Source organism: Limulus polyphemus, unplaced genomic scaffold (assembly GCF_000517525.1).
Source record: "Limulus polyphemus unplaced genomic scaffold, Limulus_polyphemus-2.1.2 Scaffold545, whole genome shotgun sequence".
In the NCBI taxonomy this organism is placed as follows: Eukaryota; Metazoa; Arthropoda; class Merostomata; order Xiphosura; family Limulidae; genus Limulus; species Limulus polyphemus.
In genome coordinates, this window is record NW_013666155.1 from 218373 (window position 1) to 241909 (window position 23537).

At 31.7% G+C, this 23537-nt stretch overlaps 1 protein-coding gene across 3 annotated transcripts in view; it reads right to left on the bottom strand.

Moving 5' to 3' along the window:
- Window positions 1-8957: 8957 nt before the first annotated feature.
- LOC106459008 (transforming acidic coiled-coil-containing protein 3-like) overlaps window positions 8958-23537 on the bottom strand; it is a 59885-nt gene continuing 45305 nt past the window's right edge. For all 3 annotated transcript variants that reach the window (XM_013918574.2, XM_013918575.2, XM_013918576.2), the window contains 12 exons: window positions 23065-23266; window positions 22502-22554; window positions 21526-21601; window positions 20044-20089; window positions 19224-19359; window positions 18754-18822; window positions 16333-16514; window positions 14241-14352; window positions 12340-12432; window positions 11218-11324; window positions 10860-10980; window positions 8958-10350 (listed from right to left, as the gene is read on the bottom strand). In XM_013918574.2, the coding sequence (XP_013774028.1) occupies window positions 10285-10350; window positions 10860-10980; window positions 11218-11324; window positions 12340-12432; window positions 14241-14352; window positions 16333-16514; window positions 18754-18822; window positions 19224-19359; window positions 20044-20089; window positions 21526-21601; window positions 22502-22554; window positions 23065-23266 (1263 nt within the window). In that variant the 3' untranslated portion in view covers window positions 8958-10284. The remainder of the gene's footprint in view (window positions 10351-10859; window positions 10981-11217; window positions 11325-12339; window positions 12433-14240; window positions 14353-16332; window positions 16515-18753; window positions 18823-19223; window positions 19360-20043; window positions 20090-21525; window positions 21602-22501; window positions 22555-23064; window positions 23267-23537) is intronic.

A 23537-nucleotide genomic window follows, 5' to 3' on the forward strand; every position in this document is an offset into this window, starting at 1 on the left:
CAAGGTACAGGATAGTTCTAGAAAATAGGTGGCGCCACACAAGTCACGTGACCTCGATGACGCAACAGTATAATAACAAAACAATAAAGCTGTTCAATATTAGTGTGGGAGTTTGTTTCGGGACAACCCTCCAGTGGCTCAGCGGTAAATCTGCAAGCTTACGACAATAAAGATCGGGTTTCGATACTCGTGGTGAGCACAGCATAGATAAACTATTGTGTAGCTTTGTGTTTAACAACAACCAATATTTCGGGAGAAATTCTTTTAATTTATTAACCTTTTTTTTTATAGTTTCACCTATGGGGAAAACACAGCGTATTTTTAACGGTGGTTAAATTTACAGAACTCCGTCCTTTGTGATTTCTAATCAGGAACGTCTATGTTTGCCTGATCTCGTGGCAGCATAAACCATTTCTGTATCAGAAGTTCTGAATATAACGTGTTTCACAGGTCCTTCTTTTGAAACTAACTTGTGAAACGTTTTAAAGTCGGGCCACATACATTTAAGAAAGTTAATGGTTGCTTTAAAAGTTATATTTTTCAGGCAATCAGAAATTATTTTGCTCTTGAATTTACCAACATCTACATTTCTCCGTTTTGATAAAACCGTAAAGGAGCATTCGTCAGCCTAATATATTTTCCAAGCAGATTCTCAAACACTGGAACAAAAAAGTTTTATCCACATGAGCCTTTCTGTTTCACCTGAATCGCAAAGTAAGAGAGATTAAATAATTCCATCATAACCGAAATAGATAACTTGACAGGATGACTTTCACAGCTCACAAAGATTCAGCATTGTAATACAGCACCTGAAGAATTGTTTCACGAAGAACTACAACTACTTGGAATGTAAATTCCAACACCGCTACCAATGCTGAGATTGCACTGTTCATTAGACATTATTATCTTGATATAATTTTTTTTGTAATTCCATGTTGTAAGTCCTTTTTCCAAATCCATATTACAGCAGTAAAAGTTTTTATTGCACACTACATAGAACACTTCATTGTCATTAACTTCCTATTTATACCATTATGAACACTTGTGCTTATTTCCACCACTTTAACTGTGACGAGAATTTGGTTTGTTTGTTTGTTTTTCGAATTTCGCGCAAAGCTACACAAGGGCTATCTGCGCTAGCCGTCCCTAATTTAGCAGTGTAAGACTAGAGGAAAGGCAGCTAGTCATCACCACCTAACTCTTGGGCTACTCTTTTACCAACGAATAGTGGGATTGGCCGTCACATATAGCGCCCCCACGGCTGATAGGGCGAGTATGTTTGACGGGGATTCGAACCCGCGACCTTCAGATTGCGAGTCGAGTGCCATAACCACCTGGCCCGAGAATTTGGTTATACATCTATGCTCAGTGCATATACGTTCATATTCAAACGAATAGCAATTATTGAGTAGAAACATAAAAATATGGACACTGAAAAAGCTAATAACGAGATAGTCTCGTATGGTGCTTCTTGAAAGGATTCATCATTCATAGTAGCCTAACGCGAAACGTATAGGCGGCGTCTCAGTCATCGAAGTATATATATATATATATAAAAGAAATGAAAATACAGAAAATGTAAGAATGGAAGGCCTGCCAATTATATATACATATATTTTACCATAAGTTGTTTAAGATGTACCTGCAAACATGGTAGTTAAATCATTATGTCTAACGTAACGGTAAAACTCTGTAATTTAAAATAAATTTATAAAAATGGGTTAGATTTCATCCTTTTATTTTGCTTTCCTTCGTAAGTATATTGATACTTTGAGTAAGCCAATGACTGCATACGTCCAAAGTTATTAGGAATGTAGGGTGCGATTTGATATTAATGTTTTTAGAGTAAAGCTATACAAAGGGCTATCTAGCTCTGTCCACCGCGGGGTATCGAAACCCAGGTTTTAGCTTGTGAGTCCGTAAACTTACCGCTGATCCACCACTTACTTAATTCAAAAGCTCAAAATGAAAGATGGCCATAGGCGTTATTGACCTGACTATTTAGCCCATGTGACACACAGTGTACCGTTCAGTTTGAAAATACCGATTAACTTCAAGATACCTCTCGAGATCCTATATGCAAGTCATGGGCTACTCTTGTCTAACCGAATAGTGGGATTTCACTGTTACTCTCACAGCTCCAAAGTGCAGAACTCGTTTTTGTAGCAAATGACTGTGAACCATAAACTTCCGGATTCACAGTCTAAGTACTCTAACTAGTAGGCGGCATCCAGTTTTATTTGTTTGTTTTTTCTGAACGAAGCTACATTGGACTATATGTTGTGTCCACCGCGAGGAATCGAATTCTGGACTTTAGCATTGTAAGTCAATAAAGTTACCACTGTCCCACCACGTTCAGTGAATGCTCGCTCTTACAAGAATATTATTATGATACTCATTCTAATTTCAACTTTACTATCAAAATGTTCAAGGTAAGTTTTAGTAAGTAAATAAGTCAGATCTAAACCCATATAAATTGTGAGACCTTCTACTACACACGTATACTGGTAATAAATACGTTTCACAGTTTTAATTGGATTGTTCTATGAGATTGTGTTCTTAAGGTAATCGTGATAATTACTATAAAGAGCGAAGTTCATTATTGAGCAAATGTTTATCTTATAGATATAGTCATATACTAAATGTTATTTTCCATTAAATTTTTAGAAGTTACCGCCCGGTCAAGAGCACAGTATATGTGCTTACATTCAACTTAACCATAAGAAGTCAAACTACCAGAAACTGTGCAACTGCCAAGAACCACTGACCTGTCCTCTCGTGTGGAACACAGAGGATACACACACTCCTTCCCATGGCAGCGACCATTGCAAAGTAGTATTGGGTAACAGACTAGCTTTTAAATGTTTCCTATACATATCATAATCAATTCATCTATAAAGAAGAATATATTATACACGCATATGCTCTTACCTACAGTTATTTGTAAAACAATTTCGTAATAGAATGAGTTCTTTGACACTGTAAAAATATTACCTTGAATGCAATAAGTACTTTTTATAATATTGTTATTATTTTGTGTATAAAAACATCATTATATGTTTAGAAAATTTGAATGATATTATTTATAGGAACATCTGTTGACTTGTTTGTTTTTAATGACATAGTGAGGTAAATTAAACAAGACGGAATCACATTTGATAACATTTAATCAATCAAAATTTGCAGTTCACTTGAGGCCCTTTAAAATGAATTATGAAAAAAGTAGGCTAAACAGCCAAGTCAAATACCCCAAGGTTCAGGCATTGACATTTCTAATTCAGAACTGCTAAGCAAATGGAGGGGAACCAATCAGCAGCATCCGTCACCTATAGGTTACTTTTAAATGAACAGCAGGACTGATTGTTATAGCGACCATAAAACTAAAAGTGCGAGCGTGTTTAGTGAAATTTCGCGGCTCGAACCTTGGATCTCTTGATTCGCATTCAATACGCTAGCCGTTAAGCTACTGGGTGTAGCCTTGGATCGTACTATAGTAGTTGTATTATAGCCGTTGACTCCCTGCCTTCCCTCTAGTAATAAGTTCAAAATTAGAGATGGCTATTTGCAAATTTGCTCAAGAGAGATCAGGAAGCACCCACTATAAAACTATTTTTGTTTAAGTGTTCAGAAGCTTGACTAAAGTTGTTTTAATCTTTCTTTTCCTGCCAGTGTTGTAATAAAGGAGCTGAAGCTACTTTAAAGTTTTAGGACAACATTGTGAGGAAGCTTCCGAAAAAGCAGTTCCTTTTCTTTCACGGGACTAAGCACCCAGGCTAAGGATTTTATAACTTCTTTTTTGTTATCCAGTGTTGTGTTTGTTTGTTTTGAATTTCGCGCAAAGCTACGCAAGGGCTATCTGCGTTAGCTGTTCCTAATTTAGCAGTGTAAGACTAGAGGAAAGGCAGCTAGTCATCACCACCCACAGCCAATTCTTTTACCAAAGAATAGTGAGATCGAACGTCACATTATAACGCCCCCACGGATGAAAGGGCGAGCATGTTTGGTGAGATGAGGATCCGAACCCGCGACCCTCTGATTGCGAGTCGATCGCCCTAACCACCTGGCCATGCCAGGCCCCAGTGTTGTGAAGAAGCAGCCAAACTAAAGTAGATATTTTTTACCAGTATTGTGAGGAAGTAGCCAAACTACAGTACAGTATCTTACCAGTATTGAGAGGAAGCTAGGTCTAGGTCCTCAATTTGCTCTTCCCAAAGTGTTAATTGTAGCATCTATTAACTGGCATAATATTTCTGCATGGCTTGATGTTGTTATGGTGGAAATGGCTTAAACTCCCACATAATGTTCAAGATCAGGATATTCTATGAATAGAAAGGGTCTCCCAGTGCAATAAAATAGTCCATTCACATTTATGTCATGGACATAGGCACTGTGATAAAATCATATTCTTACAATAGTTATCCAAAATGTTATCATCCCCTTCCAGATTTTAAAGCTCATTAACCATTTCAGTGAAACATGGTTCACCCAGATAGTGAGACCTCTACCATACAAGTATTGGTGACGGTGTTTTATGAAGATTACAACTGCAAGTGTTTTTTATTTTGTCTTACAGTATTTATATTCAGGAGCTGTGAAGAGTACAACTAGCAAACACAATTATACATTCTTCAAAGTCACATAACTGTCATTTCATTCCAATTTCATTAATGCTGGTGTCAATATCCAAATTGGAATTTTACATTTTGTCATGGATAGGTCAGCACTGGAGTATTCACTAACACAAGCTATAGGAATCAGAATGCTTCCACCAAAGTATGCCTAAATTTTTGTGAGAGCAATGGTGCTACTATCTTGGAGAAGTTAATCACAAAATGACAGTAATATGATGGAAAAACAAAGGAAACTGCAGACTTCTTGCTTGGTCATAGAATTGTACTGCTGCTATTTTAGCAGGGTCTGTAGAGATTCCATCTCTAACTACAATGTGACCGAGAAACTTCATTTCTATGCACACATTTTCCTGATTTCAGGTTCAAGCTTGCTTTATTTATCCATTAAAATACCACTTTTAAGTTCTCAGCTGCAGACTCCAGCATGTTATTAAACATCAAAATGAACAAGGAATCTTTCACATTGCAATCATTTTAATCAAAAATGGCAGGAATATTACACAGAGTGAATGGAATGATGCAGAACTTATGCAAGCCATCCATTATGCTTAGGTCTGCTCTCATCATCCAGCTCAACTTGCCAGTATCCTATCTAGAAAGTGCTGAACCAATGGGAACCTTCTAATATGTCCAGATGTTCAATTGTTTATGGTAAGGGAAAAATGTCATTGCAAGTTACAGCATTCATATGTCTAAAATCGTGACATACCTTCTTTCTTTTTGGCAATTACTACTGGAAATACCAAGCATTCTCCAAAGGTTGTATGACACATTCCTTCAACATCCATTGTATTTCTGCATTGGTTACATCCCTAGTGTTCCATGAAAGCCTGTGCATCGACTGCTTATTGAATTTGCTTCACATGTATCTATGATGTTGAGTCTCTGTTAATCGACCATCTGGTCCCACATATGCACCAGTATATTCAATAAACAAGTCACTTTACTGCTTTCACTGCAGTGGGTCTAGAGTTATTGCAGAATTCTCAACCAAGTGTCAGATGTGTTAGTAGCTATGTACTTAAATTTGGCCCATTCATTAGAAACCTGTGTGGTTTCCTTGCAGCACTGAGATATGTGGGTGACTGATTAGTCCTATGTGCATGGGTAGAAGTCAAAGTATGCAAGTCATGAACCTTTTACAGAGCACCTTTCAACATGATATGCATGTCAGGTATCAGCTATTCATTTTACTTTACATTGCTGATTTAGCAATAGTTTGTGATAGAGGAGAATAAATGCCAGATACAATAAACAGGGATCCCGAAAAACTAAATATATCCATTTCACAGGTTCTAGAGGTTATGAAAATACAATATGCAAACTGTATGATGAACATCAAATTGCACTCCAACTTATCAGAGTCTGATTTACAGACATTTTACTTAAAGTTTGCTACATTTCATGTAAAAACATGTAGTAAATTTGAAATTATGGTCAATATTCCTTCTCCAATACATGGTCAGTCCAGTTAAGAAGTCAATCCCTGGTTTGGGGTGGTAGAGCAATGAGTTCCTCTTGGCAGCTCTGTTTCCACATGATTGGCCTAGTAGGACACCCACCTGCTTAGAGAGGTTTATGACGTTTCATGGCACATGTTTTTTCCCCATTGGTATCCACTGTCTCACCTAACAGGGAAAAGGGAAACAGCTCTGCCTAGCACACATGCATAACAGTACTGAAAATTGAAATGTCATTTTAAAGATTATTTATTATGTATGCTTGTTAGTAACTATCACCCAGTTAACTGAAAACTGTCCAACAGTGAGCATAAACTATTGAGGACTTTCACCCAAGAATGGGGATAAAAATGCCCTGAAATAGGGCCTATTTCCATTTTTTAATACTTTTGGATTGCATCACCCAGAGTTGGCTAGCTTGTTTACTTGATCATTTAAATGAGTCAATTATTACCTTCCACAAAGCAGGGTATGCAATTAGCATCTAATGAGGCCATTAGGAATTTATTAACAATAGAAGGGGAACATTATTTAACATTGTCTATTATAACTTTGCTTCCTAAATGGGTTCCCTGAGCCAACGTGTGTAACAGTTATAGCAGTAATAACAAATAAAGCTTGTCTATCTCTATTAGAGTACAAAAGTAATGAAAACTAAATTTTCTGTCTGTATAAAAGTTCCTGCAGTAATAAGTGAAACTTCTATGTCTCTATCACAGCCCTGTAAGAAAAATTGCATTTTCACAGTAGAACCATCTAAAAATATAACATCCAATGACTTTGAATTACAGATAGTTCAATACAAAGTATCAATGTCAAGATCACTTTTTTGTTTTACAGTGATTAAAGTTTATTTAAAAACATCTGCTGCCAGTATTTCCACCATTAAAACACAGAGATTTTGTTATAGTAGAACAAATTAAATGTCTATCTCAAAACAATTAACAACAGAAACACATTTGGGTCACAGTCATACGCAAAAGTAATAACAACTGGAATCTCTTTATCTATATAATGTATATTAAACAACTGTAACTCATCTTTATATCAGTTACATATACATCAGTAACAGAAACTCTTCTTCTGTAATAGTTTTCTAAACAAAATCACAAATGAGACTTGCCCATCAGTTTTGAATATAACAACCGAAACTTGTCTATTTAACAGAAGTCGTAACAACTGAAATTTGTCCTTGTGTATCAGTTACACTTGCACATGACAAACCATAGCTAATATAAACTGTGGTGTAATGGAATATTTTAGAATTACATTTTGACATTGATTAGTATTTCATAGGTAGTGTGATAGCACTAAAAACTAGTTACCTTTGGTAAAGGTATGTGTTTAGATCAGGGATTTATATTTAAGAAGATGGTGCTATCCCTTTACTTAATGGCACTGGAAAACAAAGGAATCTGGATCAACTTCAGGTATCAGGCTCATCCAGAGATTCTTGCAACAGTCCGACCCCAGTCATAGTAAGCAAAGTGTGGCAAAAGCTATCCACACAGCCAAGGCAACAGTAATCAACATAATTAAAACGGATATTCATATCAAAACAATGCCAACAGGGAATGGGTTTACCAAGATAAGGCTTTAAGTCATACCCCCAATTCAACCATTGTCTACCTTAAGCAGCTAGAGACTGAAATGCGTATTCATGCTTTTCCATATGAATGCATCATGGTGAAATTGCCAACAAATCAACTATGAATTTCTGTATAATCAGACTGTTTAAAAATGCAGTAAGAAACCACCTTCTGTGTACAATAGCTGGATTACAGATAGCCTACAGGGAGCAGTGGTGTGTTTTGAACATGACATCATTATGCAATGCAAAAGTATGCTGCAGGGTTATTGTCAAGATAGAAAGCTGTCGGATAAAGCATGACTACACATGATGAGGCTTCAACATCATCTTAACATAAAGTACCTAACCTCTGTACAGTTATGAAAATAAATAAATATTTAAAAATATCACTGATTATAACCCTACATGTTATTGTTTCAAACCTGGCTAAGCATGAAATATTTCAGAATAGAAAGTATGACAAAACAAGGAAGTTAAGATTTTTATAATTCACTTTTCTTGACATGAACCTGTGTTTGAATGGCTAGCATGAATTCTAAAAATACTAGTGTTGCTAACAATTGCATAGTTACTGGTTGTTTTCCAGTTATAAAACGTATGGGTATCCAGCTAACCATTTTGAAAGTAATAAAACTGTTACCTGTCCTAATTGTCCATACTCAATATTCAAGGAAGAAGAAGTAAAAATTTTACAAACACATATTATTGATTCTGAAATTTCTGTTTAAACAAATTTTAATTAGTAACACTATATATCTTAGTGCTTTATTGTAAATCTTTCTTCACATACCTTTAAACATTATTAGTATTAATATTGTTTAGTGTGGTATATTTCACAAACTATTATTGATTTCAGTAAACATGAAATTATATATCTCACTGGTTAAATAGTAGCTTTCTCACTGCTTAATTACATGTTGAATTTGATTTTTAATACTTTGAGACAAAAAACCTGAGTGTTAGCAGCAATACCAAAGTATTGTATTGAAAAAAAAAAACAGTTCTGTCTAAAAACTGAATTTTTTGTTCAAGTTTTTAAACAAGGATCTTAGAAATTCTCCCAAGAATCATATACTGTAGGCTTTTACAGATTTCTTGTTGTTTTATATTACCCATGTTTTTTTGCTTATTTTCACTCAATGAAACTTCTAACATGTCCGGATGTGTGTTTATGTGAAATTGTTTAGTGGGACATTTTTTTTACATATTTTATCAGCTTTAAAAATTTTACCTCTCCATACATGTAATAAAAGCATTAGAAAGTTTAGTCTAAGAAAGAAGTTCAAATATTTTATTGAAGTGTGAAGTCCTTTTTACATATCTTTCAGAAAAAAACGAGAGAAAACAAAAAAAAAACCACCAACCAATAGCATACAACAAAACTCATTAGTACTGTTATCTCAAAGCAAACCATACTCCACTTGGAATGATTGTAATACATCATGCACTAATATATTTAGTACAAAACAAATGTTCATTTTGTAGCATCAGGCTGATTTTTATTTATATTCATGTTAAATAGTGGGATAAGAATCCCAGACCTCACTGAAAAACATATCAGAGATGAGACACATTTCAAAATTTAAGCAGATGTGGTGAAAATCTTTAATGTTATTAAATTTGAAAGGAAAATAATTGAATTATCCAACAAAATTGAAGTTGGGGGTAGCTGTAATATGTATTTATTTAAATTTATATTGCATGATATACAGACTTCTTTAAAAGAGTCCACTATAAATTTGAAATTTTCTTTGCTCAGAGAACTTAGACACATCATACTGAATGATAAACAACCAACTCATTAGTTCTTACTTAATGATACAGGTATTTTATTTAAACTAAGCCTAGATATTTGCATGCAATCTAAAGTGATAAACCATAGCAAGTTTTATAGAAGACAAATCAGTTTTGATGTATGAAAACAAAACAGCTACTTCAATTATAAAACATTTACTCTGATTAAAATAAAATATCCACTCAAACCTTTTTCTTCCAACACAAAAAAAAAATTAAATAAGATGCTATTTTGGTCTACTAATAAGAAAACTTAAAAAACATTTCTTGACCCAAATTTCATCAATGATTTCTAAATAGTACACTAAAAATTACATGTGAGAAACCATTTCCAATTCTGTTTTACTCTCTGTGATTTCTTGTTTTTCAATAACACTAGCACTTAATTTTTTTACTTGAAAAGAGTTAATGCTGATAAAGCAATTATGTGCAACTGAAGTAACTAACAATATGACCTTTTCAATTAAAAATTTTATAGAATGACTTATGTTCCCAAAATTTTCAACAAAATTGGACAAAAGCTTTGTTGAAAATCCTTTTTATTTATGTTTTTAAAATAAGAAGAATATTTAACTAAGAAAACAAAATTTATTTAATTTTAAGTTCTTTGTATAAAGATATCCAAAATATATGCATCAATCATTTCATCCATGACTCATGGTATTACTTTTGAATATTAAAATTAGTGAAAGCACATCTTTCTTCAGAGGCAGACATGTGGAAATATTTCCAACAAAATCAGAAAGTTGGTAGCTTATTAGAAAATCAATCTAAACTTTACAGTTTTACTTTGAAGTACAATTGATTTTCATATCTTCCCAACTTTGGCAATAAGCTCATCACAGATATTTGAAAGTTCTGTGTTTTCTTTAGTCTGTATAAACAAAAGAAAAGGCAAGTTCTTGTTACTAAGTTCATAAACATATATACATTTCATTAAAAAAAACACAAAAAAGAACCAATATCCTAAAAGGTTTCTGAAGGTATTTTTCAAATGATCCAGATTATTATTATCTTTTTAAGATTCTCATATAAAATTGTTTCTTTAGTTGGAGTAGCTCTAAAACATTAATAACTACATACAAACATTTGGTCATAAAATAGTGAGACTAAACTGTTTCTTGCATTCAGCACCAAACAAAAATTTTTATATTTTGATAAAAACATTTAAGATAAATGCAAGAAGTATCAGTTTTAATTTTTACTTCACAAACCAAACTAACTTAAACATCTAAAAAACATTTTAGCAAGCATTATACACGTTATTTGAAAACTTTTATATGGAAATATTCTAATAGCTTCTACAAATACACATACAGGTAACCCTCTCTTCTTAATTCATATTAATCTATATTTAAAACCTAAAATTTTAATTAACTTTACCTTGTGTTCCAAATTTCTTTCTAAACTACATATTCTCATCTCTGCTTTTTTCAACTGTGCTACTAGAGCTGCTGTTTCTCCCTCTGATGACTTCCTGGTGTTTTCTATTTCAATATTTGCACTATGAAAAAAGAAGAAAAAAGGATACTGTAAGTTGCTCATTTTAGAGAGGTTAAAAAAAAAAGGTCAGACTAGGTAACAATAATTTTACTAACAATATTCTTGGTTGGTATCAATATATCTCTTGATATATCCACAAAATATATTTTAACATTTCTTCATTCATGCATGACCTTGTTTTACAAACAACCATATAATATTATTGTTGCAACTTTAACATTCCATCAAGAACGGTTACCTTTCCAGCTTCTCTTCAGTGCGATTTCTCAATACTTCATACATTTGTTCTTGTTTATTCAGTTTGGCTTGAGTTTCACTGAGCTGTTGTTTCAGCCATTCTTCATTCTGTGTTGAAAAGCAAGACCAACTAGTGCTTTTATTACTATACCAATATTTACAAAAATTTTAACCAAGAAACTTTAAAAGATACAAACTATGTTTCACTCTTATGATACCACTGTCACTTTTTCTCAGGCTGGACAACAAACGAATTACCACCTTCATAGAACACTTTTCTAACCATTTTATTTGGAGTATGAAATCCGTATTTCATCATTCTTATAATTTTATGAAAGTCACATGATCTGCTCCCATTCCTATACAGATTTATAAAAAAAAGTGTACATGACAAATAGGTCCTCATTTTTTTGCAGTGAATTTACTATGTGCCAGATTTGAAGTTTGCATTATTTCAAATTTGTCACCATTATCTCATGAATTTCTTTGTTCTCTCAGTAGAAATACTTAACCAAATTACATGAAACTAGCATAGAACTTACTACTAAAGTGTATCTAGTTTTAGCTTAAAAAATTCATACAATTTAATTTTAGTTTTTCTGTAATATTTTATGTCGTAATATTTCCAAACTTTGTAAGACAATGTTTTGAAAAAAACATTAAACTACCTTTCATTTTAGGACTTAATTTTTTAAAACCTTGATCAGAAAGTTCCATTTTATATAACTAACCATTTTGATTCATATTATTTAACATTTATTTTTAGATTGCAGTAGTCACTACTTCTGGCTATAAACTGTAAAATACACTGCTGATACTAATACAGATTTATTGATGACTTAAGATCTGACCTTTCAAAATGGCATCAGGTCAGACTAGGTAACAACAATTTTACTAACAATATTCTTGGTTGGTATCAATATATCTCTTGATATATCCACAAAATATATTTTAACATTTCTTCATTCATGCATGACCTTGTTTTACAAACGACCATATAATACTAGTGTTGCAACAAAGATGATCTTATCTTATTATTAGCATAAATTAAAAACACTTCTTCTATCACTGTTGAAACAAGTTAAATACCTAAAAAATACAACTGCACAAAAAACGAAATTACTTGTTTGTATCCTTCCACAACACTTTTTGTTTTTTCATATCTTCGATGAAGGTCAGCAAAGGCATTCTCCACACTTTGAAGATCTTCTAGTGCCTGCACATTAAACATCATACTATATGCATACATCACTAAATGCTGAAAACTGGTACACTTTATTCATTCCAAATTCAGTCAAACAATTAACTCTTTCTTAATATATTAACTGGAAAATTTCATAAATAAAGTTATCATGGCATGGTACATCTTTACAAACATATTTACCTTTTATAACAGTAAATAAGTTTCAAATAAATTCACACATTTATTACTGAAGTTTGATCAAACTGACACAGAAAAAATCAAAGTATAAGAAATTCATAAATACCAAATAAAAGAGGAATACAAAGTATTTGGTTAAAATAATGTTGAACATATATCAAATTTAAACATTAAGCCCTATATCTATACAAAAGACACAGTTTAATTACTATTAAAATAAGTAAGTCTGTAGAAAGTAGTTAACAGCTACTTGTGTTTTGAAAACAGCTAGCCAATTCACATATAAACAATCTCCTGGTCATATAATGGGTATTCTAAACAGTGCATCAATGTAGCTTAAATAAAGGAGCTGTGCTGATCTTAGGAAGCCCCTGTTGCATATTTATAGCAGAAAAAACACTGTTTAAATTTTAAAGCTGGAATTTTCCACCGTTCAATATATAAATAAAGCTTTAAACCAATGGAACATTAGATAACAAAGAATGACCTGGTAGACTGAAATCTACAGATGAAAGAATTGACCAACTGATTATGATGGAGGTGAAGACATGCAAACATGTTATAGTCACTGCAATATGCAAACATTTAAGAACAAAAACACATATGATGTGAGTGTTCAAAAAAAGGTTTACAAGGAAGAATTTCATGGGCAAGTTATAATAAATAATTTATCTCTTAAAAATTAACCTATTCTGGACAAAAACTAGAAGAAAATTCTGCTGGATGCACTATCCCAGCTGTAAAATATGGAGGTAATAAGATTTTGTTATGGAGTTATTTAACTTTTATAGATGATACCATGGACTGAGGACTGAATCAAGTATTTTAGAACAGAAAATTATCTTTTGTGGTAAGAAGCTCAATAGTCTTGGATATATAGTTCAGAAATATAACAGTTCTAAGCACAATCTAAGTTATAAAAGAGGTTCTTCATAAGAGGGTTATAATACTTGAATGGCCATCCCAATCACTTGTTCTAAACTTGGTAGGACACACGAAGTAGGAGTTGAAAATGATGGTTAAGGCAAAGCCACCAACAAAATTATAGGCTAACTTAAAACATATTTAGCACTGAGAAAGGATGGAAAGGAGTTTATGCCTCGTCATGCAAGAAATACATCAATAAAATGCCAAACAAAAGCAATTAAAAGAAACAAATAAGATGAACAAAATATTAAAATGGATTTTAAAATGTTTAATAAAGAAGTGATCAAATACTTTAATTCTTCAGTTATTTTGTCCATACAACAAAAATTATGGAATATGATATATGTTTACTAACTGTAATTTATTACTTGGAATAATGTGTTTAATATAACAGGTGCTAGTATGCCACAAAAACACACACTCATTTAATGCCTAACTTTTACTAATTTTTAGAAGTTACTCTATTTCATGCAAGTAGATACAACAGCTTACATGAAATGTTATTTGGTGAAATACTCTTAAAATGGTTATTATAAATTGAACTGAACTCCTTCAAATTTACACTTGATTGAGCTATAATAATGTTCAACTGATCACACCAGTGGTTTACTAAAATTCAATATCAAATCTAAAATATGTTTCAGTATAGGTACACTTTATAAAAGATCAAAACTGTCAGTAACAAGTAGTTTTCAACAGGATTCCTATGAACTTACTTGATCTCTTTCTTTTGTGAGTTTTTGATTTGATGATCCTAACTCAATACGCTCATTCTCTTTTTGCTGTAAGAAGTTATCCACAAGGCTAGCTAATTCTGATGCCACCATCCTACAAAAACAAGAGAATCCCTAACCACAAGTCATTCTTTTATTCAACTGTCTGTGTAAATAAACATATAGTGTAAAAAATGAAAATTAACTTACAATATTGACTACCTCTAATGACCTCAAAGATACATTTTAAACACAACATGCTTTCTTTACTTGGAAATCTTAATCTGTACACGATAAAAATGTTTTATGCCAGTAATCAACGTGAAAGCTAAAATTATCAACTGCATTTAGTTTACAAAAAAGTATCTATAGAGTATTAAAAACACTAACATGTAAAACAACAGAGTTAACATGCATCTAATGAAGAAGTTAAAGGAAATATAATGCATTAACCCTATGGATATGGGTGGGGCAAAGTGCATACATCACAACCTTTTCTTATGAGATACATTCAGAATCTAAACTACTTTATCATCAATATATGTTAATAAACTTAGCACCAAAAAAAATACTCCCTTTTAGCTCATGAAATACTCCCTTTTAAAATTAATAAATTAAAATATAAACAGTATAAAAATCCAAATAATAAACTATAATGAGCTTTCAATCTACACATCTTTGAGCCACAGGATGTAGTGATGTCACGATTTCTAATTTATTGATTTTTTTTCTCTTCCCTCATACAGCTTTAGATTGTTCAACCAATTAGAAACACCTGCTATAAGATATTGACAAGCCAGAATATAAAATTTAAAACTCTCATCTTCTTGTTTTACTATTATATCACTATATTAGTTCAATCCACACTGACATGCTCCTCAAATACACTCTGGCTTTTAAGAATTGTTTATAATTTTCTCACACACTGCTATTGGACATGTTTATACAATACATAAATCAAATGATTGTCTGTTTTGTTTTAATGGTAAAAGCCAATAGTTTGCCATGAGAACATAATGCATTTAGACTAAAGACACTGTTCTGAGTAGTAATGACATTTCTTACACTTATTTAGAGGTTAGTTAGAAAGCCAGGTAAAATTAGTGATTTAGGGACGTTCTATTCTAGTCTCCAATAAATTTTTTGCATTCAATATGCATATTTGAAAACTACATAAGTTGTTTTTGGACAGCCACCATAGCAAGAAAATATGTTTACAAATCACACACCCAAGTACATAAAGACTTCAAGGCTCAAGTAGGGGGGGGGGGCTATATTTCTTGGTATTTATGTATATTTTTCATTTATTTCTATATGTTTTTAAACAAAAATAACAAAAATATAAAAAAACAGAAACTTCTTGGTTAGATAAGAAAACTTAAATTAAAAAATATACCCTCGAAAAAAGGTATGCAGGAAGCCATTATTTACACTAGTTGGACATGGTTCAAAAGAGCAATAAAATTTTTGGAATTATTTTCGAAAATGGGAACGAGACCGTTTTCTAGCTTCAAAGAAGGCTAAATAAAACCCCCAAGATTATTGTATATTTATAACTGTTTATTTTTCTCTTAGGTTCTTCTCAAACTTTAGTTTTTTCTCTCTACCTTTTTTAGGTGAAATGGAGGTAGATAGAATAAAGGTAAAAAATGCTAAGTGAAACAAAAGCAAAACTATAATAAAGAATACAATTAAATAGAAAGAACTTAATAATAGGCACTGCATATGGTTAAAGTAGAAAAAAAAGAAATCTTATGACATAAGCACTTTCAGACTCCCCCCCCCTCTAAAAGGTGAATTAGGTTATAAGTTTATCGCCTTGTATTTTTGGTTCTATATCACTTTTTAGTATAATGTCGTTAAAATACCAATCCCACAAGACAGCAATTATCTTGCAACTTCAGGAACTTTTTAAGGTCGTTAAGATATGGTATTGAAGCTTGTTCCTTCATTTTCTAGATTTCATACTTAAAAACACTGTTTACAGAAATCTAATTTCAGCTTTATATTTTGTGAATTTTAGTCGATAATAAAAAATAAGCACTATGTTTGGTCAGTGTATAAAATGACTCAGCATGCAAAATAAACAAAATACCTGTTCACAGTTAATGCATCCTTCAAAGAAGCAACTTGTTTACCCAGAATGTGCTTCTTCTTCTCCAAAGCTTTGAAGCGTTCATTCCACTCTTTGTCCTTTTTAATGAGTTTTTCTTGATATAACAAGTCATGTATTTTAAGAGCTTGGTTCACTTCCTCTTCATTAAACGTTTTGTGTTCCTGAAACAGAAATAAACATGTTAGAAAACACACAGTAGTATTAATAATTTGTCTATTTGTTTACCTGAACAACTTAAGGCAGCAATATGAGTTCAGGCATAGCCATCCTTAATTTTGAACTGCAGGCCAAAAGGAAAGTGACCATTTGGAAGCACTTGCCACCTGAAGTGGCTACTCCTAACTGAATAAGAGACTGACAGTTACTCTTATAACACATCCACACCTGAAAGTGTAAAGCACTTTTGGTTGTTCCATGTTTTGAAATCAAGATGCCCAGAATCCAATCTCACCACTAGGCCACATTAAGACTCATTACTAATAATCATGGTATAACAGTTCAATATTGCTTGAAGAAAAATAATTCCTGAGAATTCAAAGTGGTGAAAATTTTATTCATAAATGTTAATAGCTTGAGTTATAGAATATTTCATTTTTACAAATTTAACAAGTATTAAATGAATTTCACTCATATGGATGTGATCATATTATTGTCAATTAAATCAGTCAATTTTTGTTTTGATTAGAAGGGTATTGTTAAAGTCAAAAAGTTTAAAAGTTTTGAGATGATAAATGCAAGGTAAACAAGATAACTTAAAAGAAGTTCATGTACCACTGTCAAAAAGCTTTTATTTTTTCTGAGCATTCTCCCATGTAAATAGTTATTTTAGACTCAACTATATGCAATGATAATTAAGATTTAAAAGTTTTAGTGAGGACCCAGAACTGAAGATTCAGACATTATGCAAAAATATTTCTTAATGAGTAAATTTAAAATTAAACATAATAAAGTATGTATATCCTACAATATATACATAAATATATTCATATTAACTTCCAATACAAGCAAGCTACCAATTTGATCAAAACTAAAAATCATCCTGGTAATGAGTGTGGATATTTTAATAGTTTCTTAATTATAAATATTACAATGCACTGTTTCATCAGTTGGGTAACTTTGTTGTTAACAATATTTTTGGCTGTAAACTCAATAATATCACACAATGTTATCTATTAATTAACATTTACTGGAGTTGAAAAATAGAAGATTTTGGGGTTTATTATCAAATTCTGAGAGTTATTTGAACTACTTGGATAGAAATTTTGACACTAAAGTGAGGGGGATTGTGAACGAGACCCTGTTCTAGCCATTAAAGAGGGTTAAATAAAATCCCAAAGATTATTGTACATTTATAATTATGTTTATTTTAGGTTTTTCTCAAACACTAGTGTTGATTTCTTTTCTTTAACTTTTCTGTGTGAAACAGGTGGATAGAGTAAAGAATCACAAGTGAAAGAATAGAACACTATTATAAAGAATAAAATCAAGTTGAAGGAAATGAATAATAGGCACTTTAAAGATTTAAAACTGTTTATTAAGGTTATTTTCTTATAATAAATACTATAATTAGGTCAGTGATCAATTTTTGGCACCTCTATATTAGAGGGTGTTTCAAAATTATTTTTCCTATTTTAAAACTTATTAAATAACTAAGTAAATACAACCATGAAGTTTCCAACATCTTGTAGCCCAACTCAAACAGTGTTTTTATTGTTGTGTTTTTCTTCACTCCAGTGAGTAGCATTACCCAGTAAAATGGCAACTGTACAAGAAAAGGCTTGATGCATCATTTAGCTTACAGTCAGTGACTATGGTGCAGCATAATTACAGATGCAGTACAGGAAAAAGTATGGGGGTATGTTAAGGATACTGTATACCACACACCTTTAGCAAACATCATAGAGCTAAAGACCAGGATAACAGATGCCATCACCACTATAACTGTGTGCATGTTGCAGTGAAAGTGGACTGAAACTGAATATCGGTTAAATGTGAAGAGAGCCACTAATGGTATACATGTAGAAGTCTACTGACACATCAATAAGAACTGTTTGATTTGGGTTACAAGATGTTGAAAACTGCAGAGTTGTATTTCCTATTTTAAAATAGGAATAATTTTGGACCAACCTGTATACTAAAATTTAATGTAACTTTCTTCAGACCCCCTGTTGCAGAAACTGTGCAAAAACGTTTCTTATTGACAACGTTATCCAATAAATATTAGTAATGTTACTAAAAGTAATACAATACAGCAATTTTTCAATGAACATAACATATTAACAATCAAATATTATCTAATAAATTTCAATTGCTATAATGTTAGTAAATGAGATATAAGGCATTGTTTTTCATTAAACTATAATTTCTGCATAAAATTGAATTACTCAAAGAAATTCTTACCTGACTTGTATGACAAAATTCAGATGACCTTGTGGAATCTCTCGTTTCTAGGACTAAACTTTCTTCTACCTAAAGACAGATAAAAATATTAAACAGAACATACAGGATCCTTTCCATGTGATCATTTCAATACAGTATTACCTTTCATACAATTTTAGCACAATAAAAAAATTATGGTGTTTTTTTAAATATAATTTCTTACTTTATAAGTGAAAAATAAAAATTCCAAATATGGCTTGTTGGCATAAACTTTTTTGAAAAGCAACATTATGCACTAGTAGTCTTTTTTCATTTTTTTTCTAACTTAATATTAAAAATCTGTTTTTTAATGATGTTAATAGGAGGGTGAAAGGTTAGGGGGGAACTAGTGTAATATACGTTTTATTATTTTTTGAAAATGCTTATATTAGAATCTGTAAAAAGAACTGTTTTAGTAGTTACTAAGATACTTTTTATAATCTAATTAATACCTTTTTTTTAGGAGAAGGGCTGAAGTCAATCAACTTATTGATCTCAGAGGGTTGCCCTTGTTTGTCATTACCTTCTGTTGCTACTGTGTCTGGGTTGCTTTCTCTTGTGTGTTGCAGTGGGGTTTCTTCTCCTAACCTGCATCATACAGTATTAAACTGATAAGCATGAAATATAAAAATACAAAACATTTATATAGTTATCCTGTTTTATAAATTCCTTTATAAATTCACAAATGTTTTACCTTTATTAACTAATGAAGCTATGTAAGGCTAAGCACTGTACAAGTTAACATACATTTACTAATTTTGTCAGTTGAAAATATTTTATATCTCTGAATGAATCAAAAGTTCTACATGCACACACACACATTACTCTATAATAAATTTCTATAGAGAAAAAAAAAGTAATAAATCAAATATTTCATGATTAGTGTTTTCATACAGAACTTCACTAAACTCATTACATTAAATTTTTTGTGGTAAGTATGAAAATTCAATTTCTCCTGAAAAACAAGAAACAAACCTAATACATAATCACCCTAAAGACATGATATTCCTAATCATTTTGAAAAGCAAGAAATTAACAAATAAGAAGCATGATAATCCATGTCAGGGAGTGTTTTTTTCCCAAAAGACAGAAAGGTGATTGAATATCATGCACAAAAATAACTAGTAGAAATAAATGAACCCCAAAGGTTTTTTTTAAACATGCCATAATAACAAAAATATAAAATAATGATACTATCAATAACCATTTCCTTTTTTTTTCCCAATGCCAAGTCATATCAAAAAAAGAAATACAGTACAATATTTTACTTACCCTTCAGTTAGAGACTCCAGATGACTGCTTGATTGTTGTTTTTTGACTTTGAATATAAGAAATAATAATATTAAGAGCAGAGTAAATTAGTATTAGAGATATTTTATTGAGCAAACAATATTATCTTGTCAATAATTTTTTTATTTCTATATTTAAAACAGCTTGCACTGTGTACAATACAAAAGTTTTAGAACTAATATTTTCTTACTAAGTAAAAAATTTTAATACAGGCTGAAAAACAAATGTCACATCAGCATGAAATTGAGTTTTATTTTATCAAGAATTGTAATACAAAATAAATGCCTGAAACTGATAAGGTGTTCATCAAAAACTAACAGGAGCTGTTATGATAAATCCTGCTCTTAGCGTCAGTGCATTAAACGTTGTTCTCATGTTTGACATCTTGAATCCTGATTACCACAATGTCTCAAGCACGTAATTCTTGACTACTTATAGTGCCTTCCTCCAGATCTATGAAGATGACTTTTAGCTACTTTTAAAAATGTCAGCCATACAAGTGTACTGAATAACAGCCTGATATAACATTTATAACTTAAAACACATTTGGAAAAAAAAAAGAAGAAGAAGAAAAAAAAAAGAGTAGTAGTTTCGTATGGTGTTTCTCACACCTCCAAATTCTTTTGGAGGTGAGTATCCGTGAGTAGGACTAACGTCCTAGTCCGGATGAGCATGTTTTGGTGTGATGGGGATTCGAACCCGCAAACTGCAGATTGCAAGTCGAGTGCCCTAACAACCTGGCCATCGCTAGAGTAGCAAGTAGTAACCCTAATTACTATATAAGTATGCTTGATGCACTTGACTCAGATAGCAAAAGTGAGTCAAGTAATATTCAAACGATGATGGAGAGGCAATGAGAAAAGAGGATGCTAGCTCTCCATCTATTGATGATAGTCAAGATGACGAACTTACACCCAGCAGAGGAAGGTGTAAACAGCATTGACAATGAGAAACATATGTTCCAGTTGCAGTGTGAAGGGTGGGAGCACTGGGAAATATATGTCCCAGTTGCAGTGAATGGGCTAACCAAATGTCAGGCAAGTCCACCCACAGATGGGCAAACTTCATTAGAATAGATAGTCCAAATTTTTTAAGTTAACACATCTACTTCCACTTAGTTACTTGTCAATGGTGGCCATTTTTTGCCCCAGTATAAAGATTTTATTCTGAGGCTATTAATTATGTATATGCTACAAAAATTCTGCTATTTAAGCAACTACTTATTACACTGACATCTTGAAAAACAAAATCACTACATCCCATCATATTACTTACTACTGAGCTGTCTAGGCTGATGAGATCTGATAAAGCTTAAAACTGCTGTACTCAGCAGGTTCATGTACGAGTTTTTTAATGATACAAGGTAGCATTTGTTATACTTGAAGAGAACAACTGTTACGTTCTATATGATTAGTTGTAAAACCTTTGATTGCGAAGCAACACATACTACCAGAAAAAACTTACCAGAACTATCACCAGTTAGTAATGGGTCGAACTTCACATATAAAGACAGTCTAGCTAATGCTGATTCTTTTAAAGCCTGAAAGTGTACATATTTTATTATTAATTCAAAATTCCACTTTCAATAAGAACCATTAATACTGAGAAAAAAGCAAAACCCTTACAAAATAATAAAAAAAAATCTTTAACTGCAAAATTTTGAATTTTTAAATTTATCTATCTATTAGATGCTCAAATAAATGTTGGTATAAACTATATAAACATGTGTTTAATAACCTATGACTGAATATTAATAAAAAATAGCATTGAACAACATGCTCTTACCAGTATATTATTTTATAAATGAAAAAATAAATACATGAATCTAATAATAATTACTGAAAAATATTGTAAACACAAGTTTTAAAGGACGTCTTGCAATTTTTCGAACTACTAGTACACAGAATACAAGTTAAAAACTGACCAACAGTGTTCCAACAGACATTTTTGTATTAGTTTTTCTGACAATGTTACAAAATTTTTCCTAATAAAAATGTGTAAGTGCACTTTGTATTATACATGTATGCACACACACAAATATTTTGTAATGTACAACTTAGATTATAAACATGGCATTCAGCAATGTTGAACAGGGATTGTGTATGTAGCCTCAAGTATACATTGCAAAATATTTGGATTTTCAGGGTGAAGCTACTTTTAAACAGACAAATGCCTTAAATGGAAAGATAATATCTTACAATGCTTTCTTCTTTCTTGTGATTATAAAATATTTTACTTTTTAAATTATATATTTCACTTTTAGACTGTTATTCTATTTTTCATGTTTCAAAACATGGGAAAAAATTACTTTCCTGACCAATTTCATTTTCCCCTCACTCTCCAGGTTTGTGGGAACTCTGCAACAACAAGTTAAGGAAGAAAATAACCCAGAATCAGTTAAAATAAAAACTTGGTATGTATAAATAAAGTAGATACACACCTTGCTATTTCCTGCTTTCTGAAGGAATTCAAAGGCTGCTGGATCTTTGAAGACTGAAATACAAATTCATTAATGTGTATCTGGCATTATCAGGACAATTATTTTTAAGCTTTAAAACAATGTTATAAAACACAGAAACATTACACATATAAAGTTTAATATTTCATAACAAGATACAATTATACATAGTAAACAAGAATACCAATAAAATAACCCATTGTTTATTATAATACTGAAATAACTTGGTTTCAAATAATAACTAAATGATCTTGAGGATGATTTTGACGGAATAGGTTGTACTAATGCAGAACCTCCAGGGAGATGCAGTCTATTAAGTATCAGCAATTCAGATATGAAGAAGTTAGATATCAGTCTACTATTTTTTCAAATATGTTAACTAATATGGTGCTAACAAAACTTTATAAATGTGAACCAACCTTTGTGGAAAGAGCTTATATTAAATTAGTATGTACAATTAATTTAAGAAAAAAGCTTACACTGAAATAAACATATAAAGTTTCTTTAATCTCTAACAATAATATAAAAGAAACATTTAAACTAACATTCAGCTGCTGATCGAAACTCCTCTTCTGTAAACTGCAAAACTTCAGATCCACTATCACTTTGATATGGGATAGAGCCCACAGTTTGGCATGAAAATATATTGCGTTCTTGGTTCAGAAATGTCTCAGAACATTCTGTACTTACATCTTCTGACTGAAATTCAGAAGGTCTGAAGCCATTCTGTCTTTTGGAGCCTATTGTCTATAAAGAATAAAAAGGTCAGTTTCCCTACTTTTTAATACAATTAAAAACCAATATATGTATATATAAATAGAAATCTATCAGTTTATCTTAACATCAATAATAATCAAATTTGAGAGCTTTCTGAATGTGCAGTGAAATAACACTCCAGGACAGTTTCCTTATGCAATACATTACAACCAACAGATTTTAAATTTACTTTCAGGACAATTTTATTCATATCAGTATTAAATGTTTGATCCTTAAAGATAGCACATGAACTTAACAAGAT